The sequence below is a fragment of the Salmo salar genome, chromosome 06 (assembly GCF_965601325.2).
Source record: "Salmo salar chromosome 06, fSalSal1, whole genome shotgun sequence".
NCBI lineage: Eukaryota > Metazoa > Chordata > Actinopteri > Salmoniformes > Salmonidae > Salmo > Salmo salar.
Window position 1 is genome coordinate 41,017,747 of NC_138296.1, and position 22,686 is coordinate 41,040,432.

At 48.2% G+C, this 22,686-nt stretch overlaps 1 protein-coding gene across 2 annotated transcripts in view; it reads left to right on the plus strand.

Annotated features, from left to right (window-relative positions):
* The window catches only part of rhbdf1a (rhomboid 5 homolog 1a (Drosophila)), a 47,762-nt gene that overhangs the window by 15,460 nt on the left and 9,616 nt on the right, over nucleotides 1–22,686 (plus strand). Inside the window, exons 2-3 of one of the 2 annotated variants that reach the window (XM_045720516.2) lie at nucleotides 17,163–17,307; nucleotides 17,713–17,852. In XM_045720516.2, the coding sequence (XP_045576472.1) occupies nucleotides 17,191–17,307; nucleotides 17,713–17,852 (257 nt within the window). In that variant the 5' untranslated portion in view covers nucleotides 17,163–17,190. Of the gene's footprint in view, nucleotides 1–17,162; nucleotides 17,308–17,712; nucleotides 17,853–17,882; nucleotides 19,602–22,686 lie in introns of those variants that run through there. The other variant, XM_082976590.1, reaches the window with a different exon arrangement.

Here is a 22,686-nt window from a genome sequence, read left to right on the forward strand (position 1 = left end):
AACCCTCTTAGGCCTCATTCCCCCTATCTGAGATATCTACTGCAGCCCTCATCCTCCACATACAACACCCGTTCTGCCAGTCACATTCTGTTAAATGTCCCCAAAGTACACACATCTCTGGGTTGCTCCTCTTTTCAGTTCGCTGCAGCTAGCGACTGGAACGAGCTGCAACAAACACTCAAACTGGACTGTCAATCTCTTCATTCAAAGACTCAATCATGGACACACTTACTGACAGTTGTGGCTGCTTTGCGTGATGTATTGTTGTCTCTACCTTCTTGCCCTTTGTGCTGTTGTCTGTGCCCAAGAATGTTTGTACCATGTTTTGTGCTGCTACCATTTTGTGTTGCTACCATGTTGTTGTCATGTTGTGTTGCTACCATGCTGTGTTGACATGTGTTGCTGCCGTGCTATGTTGTTGTCTTAGGTCTCTCTTTATGTAGTGTTGTGTTGTCTCTCTTGTCGTGATGTGTGTTTTTGTCCTATATTTATATATTTTTAATCCCAGCCCCGTCCCCGCAGGAGGCCGTTTGCCTTCTGGTAGGCCGTCATTGTAAATAAGAATTAGTTTTTAACAGACTTGCCTAGTTAAATAAAGGTTAAATAAAATAAAAAAGAGTTGAGCTAAGAGGGGCAAGCTAAAGAGTTGAGCTAAGAGGGGCACGCTAAACAGTTGAGCTAAGAGAGGCACGCTAAAGAGTTGCGCTAAGAGGGCCACGCTAAAGAGTTGAGCTAAGAGGAGCAAGCTAAAGAGTTGAGCTAAGAGGAGCAAGCTAAAGAGTTGAGCTAAGAGGGGCACGCTAAAGAGTTGCGCTAAGAGGGCCACGCTAAAGAATTGCGCTAAGAGGGGCACGCTAAAGAGTTGCGCTAAGAGGGCCACGCTAAAGAGTTGCGCTAAGAGGGCCACGCTAAAGAGTTGAGCTAAGAGGGGCACGCTAAAGAGTTGCGCTAAGAGGGCCACGCTAAAGAATTGCGCTAAGAGGGGCACGCTAAAGAGTTGCGCTAAGAGGGCCACGCTAAAGAGTTGCGCTAAGAGGGGCACGCTAAAGAGTTGAGCTAAGAGGAGCAAGCTAAAGAGTTGAGCTAAGAGGGCCACGCTAAAGAGTTGAGCTAAGAGGGGCACGCTAAAGAGTTGCGCTAAGAGAGCCACGCTAAAGAGTTGCGCTAAGAGGGCCACGCTAAAGAGTTGCGCTAAGAGGGCCACGCTAAAGAGTTGCGCTAAGAGGGCCACGCTAAAGAGTTGAGCTAAGAGGGCCACGCTAAAGAGTTAAGCTAAGAGGAGCAAGCTAAAGAGTTGAGCTAAGAGGAGCAAGCTAAAGAGTTGAGCTAAGAGGGGCACGCTAAAGAGTTGCGCTAAGAGGGCCACGCTAAAGAATTGCGCTAAGAGGGGCACGCTAAAGAGTTGCGCTAAGAGGGACATGCTAAAGAGTTGCGCTAAGAGGGGCACGCTAAAGAGTTGAGCTAAGAGGAGCAAGCTAAAGAGTTGAGCTAAGAGGGCCACGCTAAAGAGTTGAGCTAAGAGGGGCACGCTAAAGAGTTGCGCTAAGAGGGCCACGCTAAAGAGTTGCGCTAAGAGGGCCACGCTAAAGAGTTGCGCTAAGAGGGCCACGCTAAAGAGTTGCGCTAAGAGGGCCACGCTAAAGAGTTGAGCTAAGAGGGCCACGCTAAAGAGTTAAGCTAAGAGGAGCAAGCTAAAGGGTTGCGTTAAGAGGGGCACGCTAAAGAGTTTTGAGAAAAGAGACAGTAAGTGTACTACTGTAGTCACAGAGTGCTATGGGCCAAGTGGTTCTCTCTCTCTCGGTCTCTCTCTCTCTCTGTCGCTCTGTGTGTGTGTGTGTGTGTGTGCGCGCGCCATGCCAGCTCCAATGGGAAATACACAGTGAATTATTCACAAGTGTAGAATGGCTTAATAATTTATCTGTTGAATTATCCACCCTTGCAATAATATTTCACCCCCTAAAGAAAAGTGGAAAAACCGTTTTGCCTAGTGCAGAACTTACTCAACTTCAAGTGAACTAATTCAGTAGACGTGGCAATTCAGGGCTAATTCCTCTCCCTGATATAAAACACATCTCACCCTTTTTTTCATGTTGATTTCCAGAGGAAGATTGTTTTCTCAGTGTATTCATTGGGATGTTGCCTGCTCAACTTTGTTTCATTTTAGAGTTCCCACACTGGTGGTTATATATGCTGTATATGAGGCTATCTGCAGGAGGATGTTATGAGAGCGATGAACTGCATAACACTGTCACCGTACAGTACAGTGCACATCGTACTGTGAAGTCACTAGTGAGATGTTAAAAGGATGCGACCATCATCTTGCCAGTTACAGTAGTAGCATTTGCCGTTATATCATCCTACAGTAGTTTCTACTGCCTTGATATCTAGCATGTCTGTCATTATGTAAGCTTGTCTATAGTCTATCTCCAGCAGGACGTTGGCCATTGAAGTTCTATAAATAGACTGTATGCACACAGAACAGCGTCAGAGACCTACTTATCCATACATAGTACCTCTGGCACTAGATCTTAGCATACAGTCAATACTGTTTGGACAGCAGTAGCAGAGGTTTTTCCCATGCACCATATGTAGCATGTTCACACTCATTTTGGATTGAAAGCCACTCACTTCCAAGTGTTGACTTTGCACTATAAAATCCCCCCGTGGTGTGTGTGTGTGTGTATATGTGTGTGTGTGTGTGTGTGTGCGTGTGTGTGTGTGAGCGTGCGTGAGCGAGCCGGCCCTGGTGTCTGAGTGAGCAAACATGGGGAATGGAACGAGGTTCCACCAGACAGGCCTGTCATGCCAGTTCCCCCTCCCCTCTGGCCCCTCCCCAGCCATGACACTGGATCCCTGGGTCAGCTGCAGAGGGTATTCCTGTTGTGTTTGTGTTTTAATGTCAGACGTGGATGTTTCGGGGTGACAGCCTGTCACATGTCACTGTGTCAGTTTGCCTCAGGCTAGACACACACTGAATCTTAATGGTGCGGAGCGGGCCGGACACAGGGCGGCTCCTTGGCCTCCGCTACCCTGGCCTGGTCTGGTCTGCAGCTATGTGGAGTATTTCCTTCCATGTAAGAGGAGCATACCGCCAGGCCATATACCCAGACTGAGGAGAGGAACCGGAGCTGGACCCTCCTTCCTTTTCCCCTTAAAAAACCCTGGTGAAAATCCCCTTGTCATCCCAGCGCCGTGTGCATGGAAACCACGTGGTTTAGAGTCACACTGCTCTGTTAGTCATCAGGGAGAAGGTGTGAAGGAGGGAAAGAGAAACAGAGAGTTGCATTTACACCCTTGGTTATATCACAGAGGCAACTCTAGTCTGCATCCAAACTCTGCTTCCACAATCAGCGTGGTCACCTGGTCTTGCTGTCTCTCCTCCAAAATGAACATTGTATTGATATTCTTAGTCCTTTAATCTGCGTCTGTTTCAGAAGTCATCCATAGGCTCCCAAACTAAGACACTGCAGCTTTGCAGGTTCTGTCAGCTTCTTAATTGGTCTCGCTTGACAGTGGTGTGCGTGTGTGTGTGTGTGTGTGTGTGCGCTATTTAAGATAAAAAGCAGCACCATACTGTAATAAATGCCCAGATGGGCCTCAGATGGACCAGGTGTTACACAACACTGAGGCCATTGTTATTAAGTGCAATTGATTCACAGTCTCTAGATCTCCCATCTAGGTCCATTGCCAGATCAGATGTGTGTTCCAATTTCTTAGCACGTTCCTTATCCATCCAAACACACTTGAAGGATGAGGTCTTGTTGGGCTCCTTGGCAGTAATGACTTTGTGGGAGTGTTGTTGCCTACGGTGCATGCAGACTGCAGCAGAGTAGGCCTATAGAGTCATATGAGGAGTGAGGTCAGTGTTTGGATAAGAGAGTGAGCTGCTCAATGGCATATTTTCCTCCCATTGTTTCCTTTATGTCAGGCTTTGCATTGCTTTCAACATGTAGTGAGGCAGGCTGACTGCAGCCATGATGGATAGGCTGCATTGTTGTTAGTGACAACTCCAGCATGGTGAAGGTCAACATTACAAGTGAGAATCTCTGTTTTTATCCAGGTTTACGGTATTTATTGTGCATATTCTGTTAGGTGAAAAGGGACATGATATATAATTACTAATTACTACTAATTACTTTTATTTTATTTATTTTTATTTCACCTTTATTTAACCAAGTAGGCTAGTTGAGAACAAGTTCTCATTTGCAACTGCCACCTGGCCAAGATAAGGCATAGCAATTTGACACATACAACAACACAGAGTTACACATGGAATAAACAAAACATACTGTCAATAATACAGTAGAAAAAAGAAAACAAAAAGTCTATATACAGTGAGTGCAAATGAGGTAAGATAAGGGAGTTAAGGCAATATATAGGCCATGGTGGCGAAGTAATTACAATATAGCAATTAAACACTGAAATGGTAGATGTGCAGAAGATGAATGTGCAATTAGAGATACTGGGGTGCAAAGGAGCAAGATAAATAAATAAATACAGTATGGGGATGAGGTAGATAGATGCGCTGTTTACAGATGGGCTATGTACAGGTGCAGTGATCTGTGAGCTGCTCTGACAACTGGTGCTTAAAGCTAGTGAGGGAGATATGAGTCTCCAGCTTCAGTGATTTTTGCAGTTCGTTCCAGTCATTGGCATCAGAGAACTGGAAGGAAAGGCGACCAAAAGAGGAATTGGCTTTGGGGGTGACCAGTGAGATATACCTGCTGACCGCGTGCTACGAGTGGGTGCTGCTATGGTGACCAGTGAGCTGAGATAAGGCGGGGCTTTACCTAGCAGAGACTTGTAGATAACCTGTAGCCAGTGAGTTTGCCGATGAGTATGAAGCGAGGGCCAACCAACAAGAGCGTAAAGGTCGCAGTGGTGTGTAGTGTATGGGGTTTTGGTGACAAAATGGATGGCACTGTGATAGACTGCATCCAGTTTGTTGAGTAGAGTGTTGGAGGCTATTTTATAGATGACATCGCCGAAGTCGAGGATCGGTAGGATGATCAGTTTTACGAGGGTATGTTTGGCAGCATGAGTGAAGGATGCTTTGTTGCGATATAGGAAGCCGATTCTAGATTTAATTTTGGATTGGAGATGCTTAATGTGAGTCTGGAAGGAGAGTTTACAGTCTAACCAGACACCTAGGTATATGTAGTTGTCCACGTATTCTAAGTCAGAGCCGTCCAGAGTAATGATGCTGGACGGGCGGGCAGGTGAGGGCAGTGATCGATTGAATAGCATGCATTTAGTTTTACTTGCATTTAAGAGTAGTTGGAGGCCACGGAAGGAGAGTTGTATGGCATTGAAGCTCGTCTGGAGGTTAGTTAACACAGTGTCCAAAGAGGGGCCAGAAGTATACTGAAGGGTGTCATCTGCGTAGAGGTGGATCAGAGAATCACCAACAGCAAGAGCAACATCATTGATGTATACAGAGAAGAGAGTCGGCCCGAGAATTGAACCCTGTGGCACCCCCATAGAGACTGCCAGAGGTCCGGACAACAGGCCCTCCGATTTGACACACTGAACTCTATCAGAGAAGTAGTTGGTAAACCAGTTGAGGCAATCATTTGAGAAACCAAGGCTATTGAGTCTGCCAATAAGAATGTGGTGATTGACAGTCGAAAGCCTTGGCCAGGTTGATGAATACGGCAGCACAGTAATGTCTCTTATCGATGGCAGTTATGATATCGTTTAGGACCTTGAGCGTGGCTGAGGTGCACCCATGACCAGCTCTGAAACCAGATTGCATAGCGGAGAAGGTACGGTGGGATTCGAAATGGTCGGTAATCTGTTCGTTAACTTGGCTCTCGAAGACCTTAGAAAGACAGGGTAGGATAGATATAGGTCTGTAGCAGTTTGGGTCTAGAGTGTCACCCAATTTGGAGAGGGGGATGACCCCGGCAACTTTCCAATCCTTGGGAATCTCAGACGTTACGAAAGAGAGGTTGAACAGGCTAGTAATAGGGGTTGCAACAATTTCGGCAGATAATTTTAGAAGGAGGGGGTCCAGATTGTCTAGCCCGGGTGATTTGTAGGGGTCCAGATATTGCCGCTCTTTCAGAACATCAGCTGTCTGGATTTGGGTGAAGGAGAAATGGTGGGGGCTTGGGCGGGTTGCTGTGGAGGGTGTCGGACAGTTGACCGTGGTAGGGGTAGCCAGGTGGAAAGCATGGCCAGCCGTAGAGAAATGCTTATTGAAATTCTCAATTATAGGGGATTTATCGGTGGTAACAGTGTTTCCTAGCCTCAGAGCAGTGGGCAGCTTGGAGGAGGTGCTCTTATTCTCCATGGACTTTACAGTGTTCCAGAACTTTTTTGAGTTTGTACTACAGGATGCAAATTTCTGTTTGAAAAAGCTAGCCTTAGCTTTCCTAACTGCCTGTGTATATTTGTTCCTAACTTCCCTGAAAAGTTGCATATTCCGGAGGCTATTTGATGCTAATGCAGAACACCACAGGATGTTTTTGTGCTGGTCAAGGGCAGACAGGTCTGGAGTGAACCAAGGACTATATCTATTCCTAGTTAAAAAACATTTTAATGGAGCATACTTATTTAACCTGTTGAGGACAGACGTTCCGCTAGCGGAACCCCGTTCCGCCTGCGGAACCCCTAGCCAACAGCCAATGGCATCGCACGGCGTGAAATACAAAACCAACTAAAATACCACAATTCAATTTTCTCAAACAATCAACTATTTTACACCATTTTAAAGATAAGACTCGTTAATCTAACCACATTGTCCGATTTCAAAAAGGCTTTACAGCAAAAGCAAAACATTAGATTATGTTAGGAGAGTACATAGACACAAATAATCACACAGCCATTTTCCAAGCAAGCATATATGTCACATAAACCCAAACCACAGCTAAATGCAGCACTATCCTTTGATGAGCTTCATCAGATGACACTCCTAGGACATTATGTTATACAATACATGCATGTTTTGTTCAATCAAGTTCACATTTATATCAAAAAACAACTTTTTACATTAGCATGTGATGTTCAGAACTAGCATAACGACCAAAAACTTCCGGTGAATTTACTAAATTACTCATGATAAACGTTCACAAAATACATAACAATTATTTTAAGAATTATAGATACAGAACTCCTTTATGCAATCGCTATGTCCGATTTTAAAATAGCTTTTCGGCGAAAGCACATTTTGCAATATTCTGAGTACATAGCTCGGCCATCACAGGCTAGCTAATTTGACACCCACCAAGTTTGGGGCTCACTAAACTCAGAATTACTATTCGAAAAATTTGATTACCTTTGCTGTTCTTCGTCAGAATGCACTCCCAGGACTTCTACTTCAACAACAAATGTTGTTTTGGTTCCAAATAATCCATAGTTATATCCAAATACCGCCGTTTTGTTCGTGCGTTCAGGTCACTGTCCGAAGGGTGACGTGCGAGTGCATTTCGTGACAAAAAAATGACAAAATATTCCATTACCGTACTTAGAAGCATGTCAAACGCTGTTTAAAATCAATTTTTATGCTATTTTTAAAATGGAGTAGTCTCGTGACCGTGCATCTCCAGTCTCACTGTCCCCAGGCTGATCACTTACAAATTCTGCTGTTGTTCTTTGCCCAGAGACAGCAGACACCCCATTCCACTTTCTGGCGGCTTTAGAGAGCCAATAGAAGCCTTAGAAAATGTCACGTTACAGCACAGATGCTGTATTTTTGATAGAGATGCAACAGAAGGACAACAAATTGTCAGACAGGGCACTTCCTGTATGGAATCTTCTCAGGTTTGGGCCTGCCATATGAGTTCTGTTATACTCACAGACACCATTCAAACAGTTTTAGAAACTTTAGAGTGTTTTCTATCCAAATCTACTAATTATATGCATATTCTAGTTTCTGGGCAGGAGTAGTAACCAGATTAAATCGGGTATGTTTTTTATCCGGCCGTGAAAATACTGCCCCCTATCCCAAAGAAGTTAAGATGGTGAGAAAGGCACTTTTAAAGAATAACCAGGCATCCTCTACTCACGGGATGAGGTCAATGTCATTCCAGGATACCCCGGCCAGGTCGATTAGAAAGGCCTGCTCGCAGAAGTGTTTTAGGGAGCGTTTGACAGTGATGAGGGGTGGTCGTTTGATCGCAGACCCATTACGGATGCAGGCAATGAGGCAGTGATCGCTGAGATCTTGAATGAAAACTGCAGAGGTGTATTTGGAGGACGAGTTAGTTAGGATGATATTTATGAGGGTGCCCGTGTTTACGGATTTGGGGTTGTACCTGGTAGGTTCATTGATAATTTGTGTGAGATTGAGGGCATCAAGCTTAGATTGTAGTATGGCCAGGGTGTTAAGCATGTCCCAGTTTAGGTCACCTAGTAGCATGAGCTCAGAAGATAGATGGGGGGCAATCAATTCACATATGGTGTCGAGGGCACAGCTGGGGGCTGAGGGTGGTCTATAGCAAGCGGCCACGGTGAGAGACTTGTTTCTGGAAAGGTGAATTTTTAGAAGTAGAAGCTTGAATTGTTTGGGTACAGACCTGGATAGTAAGACAGAACTCTGCAGACTGTCTTTGCAGTAGATTGCAATACCGCCACCTTTGGCAGTTCTATCTTGGCGGAAAATGTTATAGTTAGGGATGGAGATTTCAGGGTTTTTGGTGGTTTTCCTAAGCCAGGATTCAGACACGGCTAAGACATCCGGGTTGGCAGAGTGTGCTAAAGCAGTGAGTAAAACAAACTTAGGGAGTCGGCTTCTAATGTTAACATGCATGAAACCAAGGCTTTTACGGTTACAGAAGTCAACAAATGAGAGCACCTGGGGAGTGGGAGTGGAGCTAGGCACTGCAGGACCTGGATTAACCTCTACATCACCAGAGGAACAGAGGAGAAGTCGGCTAAGGGTACGGCTAAAGGCTATACGAACTGGCCGTCCAGCACGTTCAGAACAGAGAGTAAAGGAGCAGGTTTCTGGGAACGATAGCATAGATTCAAGGCATAGCGTACAGACAAAGGTAAGGTAGGATGTGAGTACATTGGAGGTAAACCTAGGCATTGAGTAATGATGCGAGAGATATAGTCTCTGGAGACGTTTTAACCAGGTTATGTCATCGCATATGCAGGAGGTGGAACAACATGGTTGGTTAAGGCATATTGAGCAGGGCTAGAGGCTCTACAGTGAAATAAGACAGTAATCACTAACCAGGACAGTAATGGACGAGGCATATTGATATTAGAGAGAGGCATGCATAGCCAAGTGATCATCTGGGTCCAGTGAGTGGTTGTGCTGGCTGGGGACACGGTGATTCAGACAGTTAGCAGGCCGGGGCTAACAAGCTAGCAGTTAGTATGCCGGGGCTAACAAGCTAGCAGTTAGCAGACCGGGGCTAACAAGCTAGCAGTTAGCAGACCGGGGTTAGTAAGCAAGCAGTTAGCAGACCGGGGCTAGCAAGCTAGCAGTTAGCAGACCGGTGCTAGCAAGCTAACAGTTAGTGGACCGGGGCTAGCAAGTTAGCAGAAGGGCCTTTGGGGGACGTCACGATGGCGCTAAGTCTGTTTTTGCCTCCTCCTGCGGTGACGTCGATAGACCAGTCGTGGATTAGTAGGGTCCAAGTAGCTCTAGATAGCAGGCCGCGGTTAGCGGAATGGGCCTTCAGCGGACGTCGCGCCTGAGGGGCCTGTTGGAATCCTTGGGCAGATTATGTCGGTATTCCAGTCGTAGAGGATCGGCGGGGTTCCATGCCCCGTACCGGCAGTAGAAGGGGTCCGGATATTGTAGCCCGGGAGAGCCCTAGCTGATATAGCTTCAGGCTAATTGGTGCTTGCTCCGGGATGGAAACGCTAGCCAGGAGTAGTCACCCAGGATTGGGGTTAGCTAGTTGCGAAGATCCAGATGAAAAGGTTCAGAGTTTGCAGTAGGAATCCGGGGATATGGAGAGAAAAATAGGTCCGTTGTGCTCTGGTTTGAGTCACCTTGTACGAACTGGCGAGAGCCTTCCGAGCTAAAGGTTAGCTGTTGACCGCTAGCAGTGGTTTGCTGACTGATAGCTGGTAGCTAGTTAGCTAGCTAGCTTCAGTTGAGGGATTCCAGATCTGAAGTAAATAGAAATACTTTAGAAAAAAAACAGATCCACACCACATTGGGTGAGAGTATTTAGAAGTTGAGGTTTAGGACAATATTTAAAAAGATATGCGAAGAAAAAGATAGAAAAAGATATACAAGGGACACGAGAGGACAAAGACGTCTGACTGCTACGCCATCTTGGAAGAATGTTTAGGTACGAAAGCTAAGTCATTGTCTTATAGTTTTCCATAGTGTATCTTGGGTCATGAGTAAGCAAGTGTATCACTCATCAAGAGAAAAGAGGGAAGAATACAATTATACACAAAGACATTTAGAGAAAACCAAAATAAAGTGATTGAGGTTCAGCAACAGAGGACGAGAGAAAGATAAAGATATGTTCTGAGAAATGCTGGGTAAACAGAGAGAGGAAGCGAGAGAGAATGAGAGAGCGAGGAAGCAGAGTCTGGGGTCAGGATGTTCAGTTTCTCAGGAAGGAAGTGTCCAGCCTTCTCAGTACCCAGATTAATGAGATCATCCATCATGGCGCCTGCCTCGGCCTGCACGCCAGCATGCCTCTCTGTTTCTCTTCCCTCTACGCCCATCCTGCCTCCCTCTGCCCAGCCTGCCTCATCTACCCAGCGTGCCTCCCTCTATCCAGCCACCCTCATCTGCCCAGCCTGCCTCCTTAGCCTCAGCTCTGCCCCGCAGCCAGCTGCACTGTCTGGAGCTCTGTCACTTACAATAAGACGGAGCATTTTCCTGTGACTGTCCACACACAGGGCCTACTGAAATGACACCCCACTTTTTGGCCAAAAGTAGTCCACTGTATGGGGAATAGGGTGCAATTTGGGACACAGACGTCCTGTCCTGTACATGGAGCAGGGAGTGAGCAGCAGAGCACACAGAAGCAGCAGGGAGGAAACCCCCCGCCCAGCCCAGACACTGGCTGACCAGACTGGTTAGACTTGATGTGCTTTCTCCACTTTCAGAATCAGAATCACCTTTATTCACCAGGTACATTTACACATACTCAGAACTTTACTTGGTGATATGGTGCTACTAGTGACAGACAACATTTAGAGACAGAATACAGGCAACTGAGTTTATACGAAGTTTACATGCATTATATACAACTAGGTAGAGTGAGCATAGCGCTATAAGAGAATGAGCAGATGTATAAATATACAGTGGGTATACGGTTGATATACAGTGGGTATACGGTTGATATACAGTGGGTATACGGTTGATATACAGTGGCTATACGGTTGATATACAGTGAATGTACACATTTACAGTATCAGTATGAATATATATAAATGCAGAGAGATGGACAGAGTGCAATGCAGTTATTTTAGTGCAGTTATTTTATGTACAGTTCAGAGATGGCTTGATACGGTGTGCAGCATAGAGTGTCCTTTAGTGTCCACAGTCCTTTAGTCTCAATGCGCCAGATGGCTGACTGGTGAGGGCCACAGTCCAGGGGAAGAAACTTTGTGGCGGGAGGTTTTGGTGAAGAGTGACCTGAACCGCCTGCCAGAGGTGACTTTTTGGAGTAGGGGGTGACCGGGGTGGGAGGAGTCGGCGATGATCTTCCCTGCACGCTTCCTTGTCCTGGAGGGCAGGTGGCAGCCTATGAACCGCTATGCAGAACGGACAATGCGTTGCAATTTGCCCTTACAGTGGGCAGACCCAGACGGTGATGGAGGAGATGAGGATGGACTCAACGATTGATGTGTAAAACCGGATCAGGATTGCCTTGGCGATTATTTAAAAAGTTCAGCTGCCGCAGGTAGTAACGTCCACTGTTGTGTCTTCTTGGCGACCGCTGTGATGTTGTCTGAGGTTGTGGGAGATGATGTTCCCCAGGAATTTGAATGATTCAGTCCTGCTAACAGCTGAGCCAGCGATCTCGAGGGGGAGAGATGGTGGGGGGCTGTTCAACTGAAGATCATATGGAATGTTGCTATGGAATGTTCCAGTGACAGCTTATTATGAATTCAGGTTATGTCCCTGGATGGAGGTCTTGGGAAACATACTGTACAAGACCCATTTCAGAAATGTATAATGTATCACTTCTATTTCCAAATCTGGGCTGGCATTAGATGAGAGAGGCTGCTGACAAATGCATTCCTGCACACATGGATAATGAAATGGATGGATCATGTTGTCATTTTCTATTGATTAGATCTTATGTCGAGGGGTGTTTAGTATCAGGAAGTTAGGGCTACCAGTTTGAGCAGATAAAATGAAGATTTTTTTCAGTGGAACATTTGTTTCTGCTTAGCAGGCATCAAAAAAGGGCTAAATTTAGAATGTGGATAAAGTCAAACAGGATGTGTCAATTAAGGAAACGTTGTGAGATCGCAGCAGGAGAACGAGGTCCTGTTGAAAAGTGAACAATGAGAATGAACCCCTGCCCTCGCCCACCCAAAACCCTTTCTGGAAGGGGCAGTGAAGGAAGGCAGTCACATCTACAAAGCTCCTTGCAGCCCCCAGCCCTCCTCACCACTGTTTGTCTTCAAGCTTTACCTGTTACAGCTGGGCCCTCCATTGTCAATACTCACTGCCTCTCTATGCATGACTGGCACCCATTTACCAACTCATTATATTAATAGATGGCCTAAAAACCTCATCCAGGGTGTGTGTGTGTGTGTGTGTGTGTGTGTGTGTGTGTGTGTGTGTGTGTGTGGTGTGTGTGTGTGTGTGTGTGTGTGTGTGTGTGTGTGTGTGTGTGTGTGTGTGTGTGTGTGTGTGTGTGTGTGTGTGTGTGTGTGTGTGTGTGCGTGTGCGCACACGTGCAAGCGGCACATACACCAACAGTAGACCTACATGGCTCCCAGGGAGGTAAATCACTGTGGTTGAGCCAGGCTGTCAGTTTGATAACCTGAAAGCCTCATGGACGTCTCTGTCCTACCCTGCACCTGGAGAGACCAGGGTCAGTCCTCTGGGCTTAGTCTGCCTGTCAGCCTTCCCCACTAATGGAGAGCAACAGCAACACCAGAATGTAAAAACACAGTCAATCGAATTTGTTGTAAATGCATCTCATGGTTGAGTAGGAAGCGTTTGTTTCTCACATGCATTAGCCTGGAGTTGAAGCGTCAGCAGGAAGCTCATCTTGCAGTGTGCATGTTGCAAGGATGGGAGTGGGTGTTTTGATTCTTCAGATGTGGATCTGGAAGTTAAAGCAAATCTCTTTAAAGGGCCCACAGATGAAATCACGTTAACCTCATAGCCGTGGGAAGTAGGGGTGCTGACGGTGCAGCAGCACCCCCTGAAAAATCAGAATTTAAAAAAGTATCAACAAAAAATATATCCATCTGCAACGCCAGCGCGGGCAAAAAGATTTGTCCAGCCCCACCCCCAAACTACTTCCCCCGGCTATGGTTAACCTTAAGAATGCTGAGTGCAGACAGACAGACAGACAGACAGACAGACAGACAGACAGACAGACAGACAGACAGACAGACAGACAGGCAGGCAGGCAGGCAGACAGACAGACAGACAGACAGACAGACAGACAGACAGACAGACAGACAGACAGACAGACAGACAGACAGACAGACAGACAGACAGACAGACAGACAGACAGACAGACAGACAGACAGAGTAGTTATCATGGTGGGAAAACTGTTGCTATCTCCAGGCATGAAATTCAGTTTTAACCTTTAACTTTTAGACAGTCTTCGACTCAAGTAATAATATTAAGCAGTAATAAGCATTAATGTGAAAGTATCAAATAAATAAATGGTTGAGCCACTTGCCTTCAATCCTTTTGGAACTTGAATGTGAATTGAAACTATAAGGAGTCAGGAGTCGGGGAAAATCATAATCCTGTGTCCTTGGATGGGGTCCAAAATGTAGAATTCAATCAACATCATTTCTCCTCAAGGACATCTCCATTGCTCAAGGACTTCCTCCCTATAAAGTCCAGTCAGTGTGCCTCTCAGGCTGGGATGGATGACCCTGAATCCTAGCTAGGCCCTTGGCCTTCATGCAGGCCTAATGTACTGTACTCATTCATTATCCTGGTGAGAGATGACTGCCATGTTAAAGACTGCCACGGGGTAGATCACTGCCATAACCACAGCCTGTGTCCATGCTGGGTGTCCTGGAGCCTGCAGACCTAGTATCCGGCTTGCGGCTGCCATCCTCCCATCCTCCTCCCCAGACACAAGCCTCAGAACTCTGCCAAGTCAGCTGCCATGTTGACTTTGGACTGGACTGAAGGACAAGAGAGAAGGAGACAGGCTTCCGAAGCACACAGCTGTCTGTCTGTAGGTCTGCCTGTCTGTAGGTCTGTGTCTGTCAGTCTGTAAGTAGGTCTGTCTAAGGTTTCAGATTTTCATAGGTCTCAGTGTGCCAGATGCGTCAACCACCTGGCCTCTCTCAGAGTTACGCTCAGAGTGTGTACACAGGGTAGTAAGGATGAGAGGAAAGCCAGGCAACAGGCGGGAGGATTTAAGTGGGTTGGCCGTAGGAAAACCGTTGGGAGAAAGCCCCCAGTGTTAGCTACAAACCCAGGAGATAGTGGAGCGTAGATTCAGCAGTAGACAGAGGCTGAGTCCCGGTTCAAACACACTACAGTCACGGCTCCAGGGCCTGGAATCAAATGAGACTGAGTGTGGAAGACAATTAGGCTCCCATCCCTCAATACAATCTGCAGAACCAGGGCATATGCCTCTGCTGTGTTGGATCACTAAGCACTAAGATCCCTAGAGTTTGTAGTTAAAAGCAAATTATGGGAGCTGTAGCTTCAGGGCTGTCTGGGCTATAGAAGAGAGTGTTTGTGTGTGTGGTTCTGGCAGCAATGTTGTAGTGGGTGTTTTGTACAAGTGCAAAGGCTGAAGACAGACGGGCTGAAGTTTCCCTCCTCCAGGTGTTGGTTGCTAGCTGGTCAAACAGAGCTTCACCTGGTCCATGACTCACCCCAGTAGGAGACAAGGGGAGGCTGTCACTACGCCTTATACCCCGGTCAGAAAACCTACAGTCATGACCTGTACCGTCACTAGAAGTCTGAGCTCATATGGAGCTGAGTGACCGTGCTTTGAAATGTGTAACCTTGTGATATTTTCTCTGCTCATCTTCCTCTGCACAGAAGAACCTGGTTGCAAGTCAGTGAGGGCATTCTCCCCCTCTTTCCTCCCTCACACCACCCTCCCTCACACCCTAGGCTGGCCTGCTTTGTTCCCATCTGGCTCAGCTAACAGTTAATCCTGGCCAGTCATCACAGCCCAGAGCTCCTGACCAGACATAAAGGCTGGTGAGGTCGGACAGCATTCCACCACAGAGCCCCCTCTCCACTCTGTGCAGTGGGGCAGAATGTCTCAACATGGCATCCATGAGTGAAGTGACCGACCTCTTGTTGGCCCTGTCTTTACAGTAGCTAGCTATTTACCACAAGCTTATGGACTTGTTCAGTACGCTCTCTCTGTGTCCGACCTGGGTTCAAGTAGTATGTGTTTCTTTCAAATAATTGCGGAATTTGATTGAGCCTACACGGAGTGCCATATTGGCGGGGTTTGCACTTTTGGTACTATTCCCTTGGTTCCATTGCACCAGGCAAGCTCAATCAAACTCAGTTAAAGTATTTCACATAAAGCAAATACTACTTGAACCCAGTTGTGTGTTGTAGACCATTTTCACACATGATAGGACAGGTCAGGATGGGACTGACTGCATGTGTGTCCTGCTGTGAATCGATGGCTCGTGAACACCAGCCGTCAATGATGACTTGGCTGACTGGGACCAGGCTGCTGTTACTAGCACAGTGTGGTTGACCTCACCTTCTCTCCTCTCTATCTGTGGACAGCGCCCCCGGCCTGGGCTTTCACTCCTGCCTCCCTCCACTGCCCTCCATTTTCAGCCTCGCTGGCTCTGTGGCAGGATTTCTGTTTCATATGAACGCTCCCATCATCACTTGGGCTAAAACAGGAGCCTGCAGTGTGTTAAAATGCAACGCAAAGCAGATGTGCTTGACATTGCCATGGACATTCCAAGGACCTAAAGCTCTGTAACCATAGAAGGGAATGCGTGACCCTGTATGACTGTTGCCAGCCCACTCATAGCCCTCTGATGCTGCTGAAGTGAAAGCACAAGACCACGTCAGGGCCCTCATCCCTCGTCTTGTGGGGCATTTGAGCAAAATGAGAGTCTGTGAAAGATAAATATCATGTGACAAGTGAGGAGAGTGTTTTTCCTCACATTCACCGGGTTTAATAACAGCTTCTCTGGTGAGGAACCACCCAGTGGCGCACGCTTCAGTGTTTTTCTCGGTGGAAATAGTCTTCATTTACGCATTCATGTGCCTCACCGCGGGAATGATTGTTTCAGTCTTCCTATGATGCCCCCGAGGAGGATGTCTCAGAGCACTTTAAGAGTGCCACCCTGGTGTTTGAAGGACACGGTATTATTTTACCATAATCAGCAGTGAGGAAAATAACAGGATATTGCAAACAGAGAGATAAGTGAGACTGTGAGAGAACCCAAGCTGAAGGGAAGGATTGTTGATAACGATGCTCTAGGGATGAGGAGGTTTCTCTGACAGAGGCCCGGCGAGGTTCATTGCGCCACCTGTGGTCTCGAGGCTGCATCATGGGAAAAGACCTAGCAATTTAGGCTCTCCCACAAATGCCTGGCGGGGGATAGGCCGAGAATAGAGCAATATATAACAACAAGGTGGGATGAAGTTCAATTTAATCTCTGGCATTTCGGGATTAGTCCTTAGATCATAAACTTCCCCACTCCCGCTGCACAAATATTTATTGCTTTGTTAAATGGTTCCCTGTGCTTCTTTCTGGGTAAGAGTAAACAGCTGTGATCTGGTAATCTCTCCATTTGGCGCTCTCTGCTTTTCTAACTGGTTTTATGACAGCAGTACAGACCCTGTCACATGGGGTGACTCAAGGCTCATCAGCACCATCTTGTGTAATGACTCTGCAACACAAGCTTTTAAAATCCAATCAAAGTTTCAAATCAAATCATTATCGGGATGCTCGCAGGCTTTCATTTACAAATTGTTGCGTTAGACTTTCAAATGAAACTCCTGAGGGATGAAGAGGATGTGATTACACTTGTAGGATGGATATGTATCAATCTCATCTCTCTCTCTCTATCCCTGTAGGTGGGAGGCGTGGGGTGGTGTTGGGAGCATGGCTGAACCACGCCATGAGAGCACCAGCAGCCTGCAGAGGAAGAAGCCTCCATGGCTCAGACTGGACATTCCCACTGCTCAGGTGTCCCTGGATGAGCCACCCACCTTTGTTCAGGTGCAGCGCACACTCTCTCTCTCTCTCTCTCTCTCTCTCTCTCTCTCTCTCTCTCTCTCTCTCCCTGTCTCTATCTCTCTCTTTATCCCTATTGTTCACTCTTTCTTTTTCTCTCTTTCTTTTTCTCTCTTTCTTTTTCTCTCTCTTTCTCTCTCTCACTCACTCACTCACTCACTCACTCACTCACTCACTCACTCTCTCTTTATTTCTCTCTCTCTCTCTCTCTCTCTCTCTCTCTCTGCGTGCCTTTCCTTGTATCCCACACTTCTTCTCTGGGTCTTTGTCTTCATTCTTCTCCCTGCTTTCTCATTGTCTCTCCCACAGTGTTGTGTTGTGGTCTGTTGTAACTGTATGTGAATCTCTGCATGCAATATGGCTCTCATTGTGTGTACTTCACCACTGCAGCCGGTGAAGCGCCAGGGTTTCCTCCGCAGTATCAGCATGCCAGTGGAGCCCTCCCACCTCCGGTCCCCGCCTCGTGACCTCTCTGACCCCCACCGGCCGCCCCTGCTACGCCAGTCCTCCATCACACAGACCATCAAGAGGTAAGGGGAGCATATCAACCCTCTGGAGCTACTGAAGGACACGTTGATTGGTTAGATCATGTTTGTGACATGGAATCGTACGACCTTCATGGGATTTGGTGCTGAGCAGTGGGCCCACTGAAAATATTTGATTATGAACTTGTCATGATGGTGTGAAATAAGCATGTTTTATCCAGATGTGTAAGTCATGGATGGCATGTTTTTGACCAGTTTGTGTTACTGTAGGCTACTTGTGTGATGCCAGTAACAAGGCATGAGACCATACTGTCTGTTTCTCTGCCTGATTGCCCCCACCCACTTCAGTTTGGCGGTTTGATTGCATATTGATTTTTTACCAGACTTCTGTATTTGTTTGACAGGACAGACTGGTATTTGTAGGTGTTTGTTTGTGGTGTGTTTTATCATAGTGCCTGTCTGGGTCTGCAGATGAGCTCATATTACAGTGTATAAAAGTTGAAATAACTGTGGCTGTGATTGTGTGCATTGATTCTTCAACAGTCTAAATGAATGAGTTGGGAAACCCTCTGCATGCCTGGTTCGTTGTCTGGTCAGTGTGTATGATTCTAATGCATGTTCAAACTTTATTTCCCTTTACAATTACAATGCTTGAAAAGCTTTACTCCTTTTTGCACTATTTCTGTCTTTATCGCTTTTCTAGATGCTGTTTCTTGCTCACCACCTCTTCTTCTCTCCTTCTCTTTCCTTCTTTTTCTTTCCCTGCCCTGTCCTCCACCTCTCACCTTCCTACCCTCTCACCCTGCCCCCTTCCCTGTCCTCCTCCTCTCACCTTCCTACCCTCTCCCCCTGCCCCCTTCCCTGTCCTCCTCCTCCTCTCACCTTCCTACCTTGTCCCCCTGTCCCTTGCCCTGTCCTCCTCCTTCTCTCACCTTCCTACCCTCTCCCCCGTCCCCTGCCCTGTCCTCCTCCTCTCTCAACTTCCTACCCTCTCCCCCTGTCCCCTGCCCTGTCCTCCTCCTCCTCTCACCTTCCTACCCTCTCCCCCTGTCCCCTGCCCTGTCCTCCTCCTCCTCCTCTCACCTTCCTACCCTCTCCCCCTGTCCCCTGTCCTCCTCCTCCTCTCACCTTCCTACCCTCTCCCCCTGCCCTGTCCTCCTCCTCCTCCTCTCACCTTCCTACCCTCTCCCCCTGTCCCCTGCCCTGTCCTCCTCCTCCTCTCACCTTCCTACCCTCTCCCCCTGCCCTGTCCTCCTCCTCCTCTCACCTTCCTACCCTCTCCCACTGTCCCCTGCCCTGTCCTCCTCCTCCTCCTCTCACCTTCCTACCCTCTCCCCCTGTCCCCTGTCCTCCTCCTCCTCCCACCTTCCTACCCTCTCCCCCTGCCCTGTCCTCCTCCTCCTCCTCTCACCTTCCTACCATCTCCCCCTGCCCTGTCCTCCTCCTCCTCTCACCTTCCTACCCTCTCCCCCTGTCCCCTGCCCTGTCCTCCTCCTCCTCCTCTCACCTTCCTACCCTCTCCCCCTGTCCCCTGTCCTCCTCCTCCTCTCACCTTCCTACCCTCTCCCCCTGCCCTGTCCTCCTCCTCCTCTCACCTTCCTACCCTCTCCCCCTGTCCCCTGCCCTGTCCTCCTCCTCCTCCTCTCACCTTCCTACCCTCTCCCCCTGTCCCCTGCCCGTCTCCAGCAGCAGGAGGGTGCACTTTGAGCGGATTAACACAGTGCCCGTTAAGGGTCAGCGGGCATCTCGCCGCGGCCCCAGGAAGCATCACTCTCTCTCCAGAACCCTGCTCAGGTACTGCAGGCCAGAGGTCAGAGGTCAGACTGGGCCTACAGTACACTGGCCAATGAGGACAGCACTTCCTGTCTGATTACATTACATTAACATACAGTGTGCAACCATGGGAAGCCAGAACATCTTGTGATGGATAACATATTGACACAGGTTTAGCTAAGTGTTTACCCCACCAATGTTTGTGTCCTAGGTTATGTTGGTGGTGGCTCAGATCTGGAGAGTACAAAGAGTATGAAGTTCAGAACAGAGAGAATTATCAAGAGAGTGCAGGTTTTCTGTAAGATAGAATGCTGCATCAGACATAAAGACACAGCTTGAATGAACTGACTTCCATTGCCTATAGCTATAAGCCTCTTCATGGGTGCTGTTGTTTTCTCTCTGTGCTATGACTGGTGTTGTTATATGACTCACCACATTGACACATCTGACTCACACTGAATTGGTCATAATAAAGGGGCCTAACACAGGGACCTGCCATTTTCCTGGAATACACAACAACCAACGCATTCCGTTGTGGTCAGACCAAAGACTAAGCAACAATAATGTCGCCTCAGACTTTATGACCATAGAATACATGTCCACTGATTTGATGTTACAGTCACTAAAAGACCATAATTGCGTTTGAGTCTTAAAATAACCTGAGCTGCTCTTTAAACTAAGCTATTCTGGTTAGTTTGTGTATTACGGCAGGGTTGGGTTAGCGTGGCCTTCTGCAGCACCTGATTAGATTACTGGCAGAGGCAGAGAACATTGTATTGTGATCCTTATTGAATGTACAGATTATATGATTCAATAGAAAACAACAGCTCACGGAAAAAAAGAGGCAGAGGCAGAGAGAGAGAGAGGCAGAGAGAGAGAGGCAGAGAGAGAGAGAGAGAGAGAGAGGCAGAGAGAGAGAGAGGCAGAGAGAGGCAGAGAGAGAGTTTGCTTTTGAGAAAGACCTCCAAAGGCAGACTTGGCTCTTAAAAGACAGGCTATGTGCACACTGCCCACAAAATGAGGTGGAAACTGAGCTGCACTTCCTAACCTCCTGCCAAATGTATGACCATATTAGAGACACACATTTCCTTCAGATTACACAGACCCACAAAGAATTTGAAAACAAATCTAATTTGATAAACATATGTTTCCCATGCCACTAAAAAGAGAGAGAGCAAGGCAGAGGTAGAGAGTGAGAGAGGGGGGCAGAGGTAGGGAGCGAGAGAGGGTGGCAGAGGTAGAGAGCGAGAGCGAGAGAGGGGGCAGAGGTAGAGAGCGAGAGAGGGGGGCAGAAGTAGAGAGCGAGAGAGGGGGCAGAGGTAGAGAGCGAGAGAGGGGGGCAGAGGTAGAGAGCGAGAGAGGGGGCAGAGGTAGAGAGCGAGAGAGGGGGACAGAGGTAGAGAGCAAGAGAGGGGGGCAGAGGTAGAGAGCGAGAGAGGGGGCAGAGGTAGAGAGCGAGAGAGGGGGGCACAGGTAGAGAGCGAGAGAGGGGGCAGAGGTAGAGAGCGAGAGAGGGGGGCAGAGGTAGAGAGCGAGAGAGGGGGGCAGAGGTAGAGAGCGTGTGGGGGCAGAGGTAGAGAGCGTGAGAGGGGGCAGAGGTAGAGAGAGAGAGAGGGGGGCAGAGGTAGAGAGCGTGTGAGGGGCAGAGGTAGAGAGCGTGAGAGGGGCAGAGGTAGAGAGCGAGAGAGGGGGCGGAGGTAGAGAGCGAAAGAGGGGGACAGAGGTAGAGAGCGAGAGAGGGGGGCAGAGGTAGAGAGCGTGTGAGGGGCAGAGGTAGAGAGCGTGTGAGGGGCAGAGGTAGAGAGCGTGAGAGGGGCAGAGGTAGAGAGCGAGAGGGGGGCGGAGGTAGAGAGCTAGAGAGGGGGGGCAGAGATAGAGAGTGTGAGAGAGAGCGAGAAAGGGGGTAGAGGTAGAGAGTGAGAGAGGGGGCAGAGGTAGAGAGCGAGAGAGGGGGGCAGAGGTAGAGAGCGAGAGAGGGGGCAGAGGTAGAGGTAGAGAGCGAGAGAGGGGGGCAGAGGTAGAGAGCGAGAGAGGGAGCAGAGGTAGAGAGCGAGAGAGGGGGCAGAAGTAGAGAGCGTGAGGGGGCAGAGGTAGAGAGCGAGAGAGGGGCAGAGGTAGAGATCGAGAGAGGGGGCGGAGGTAGAGAGCGAGAGAGGGGGACAGAGGTGGAGAGCGAGAGAGGGGGGCAGAGATAGAGTGTGAGAGGGGCAGAGGTAGAGAGCGAGAGAGAGAGCGAGAGAGGGGGCCAGAGGTTGAGAGCGAGAGAGGGGGGCAGAGGTAGAGAGAGAGAGCAAGAGAGGGGCAGAGGTAGAGAGCAAGAGAGGGGGCAGAGGAAGAGAGCGAGAGAGGGGGCAGAGAGCGAGAGCGAGAGAGGGGGGCAGAGGTAGAGAGCGAGAGAGGGGGCAGAGGTGAAGAGCGAGAGAGGGGGCAGAGGTGGAGAGCGAGAGAGGGGGGCAGAGGTGGAGAGCGAGAGAGGGGGGCAGAGGAAGAGAGAGAGAGGCGGAGAGGAAGAGAGAGAGAGGCGGAGAGGTAGAGAGAGTGAGGCAGAGAGGTAGAGAGAGAGGCGGAGAGGTAGAGAGAGAGAGGCGGAGAGGTAGAGAGGCGCTCCAGATGTTCCATCAGGCAGAGGTCTATTTATAGCCTCCGAGGTCAAGGATGGCAGGCTGTCACACTCTGATGACACGCCACGACCTGGAGGACAGGGCAGCTGGTCTGGAATGCCAGAAATTCAATCATGTCACTAACAGACTGATAGAGATAGTACATCCATCCACAACCCAGAGGAACACAGGACACAGTATTTCAGATGATCCGTCCATATTACCCAGAATAATCCTTTACATGCAACAGGTACAGTAGGAGTTTAGTGGGCTATAATAACTGTTGCTAGGGAGTAGGGCTTGGAATTGCCAGGGACCTCATGATACGATATTATCATGATTCTCACGATTATATATGTATTGCAATTTGATACTGTGATTTTGTTGTGTTTCGATGTTCCAAACATATTGCTCACCATATGTCTTCTGCAGAGGGACAAGAGGGAGCCATGAGAAAACGGGTTCAGTGGGTAGTTGTGATGGTTACTAATCGGAATATCATTTTT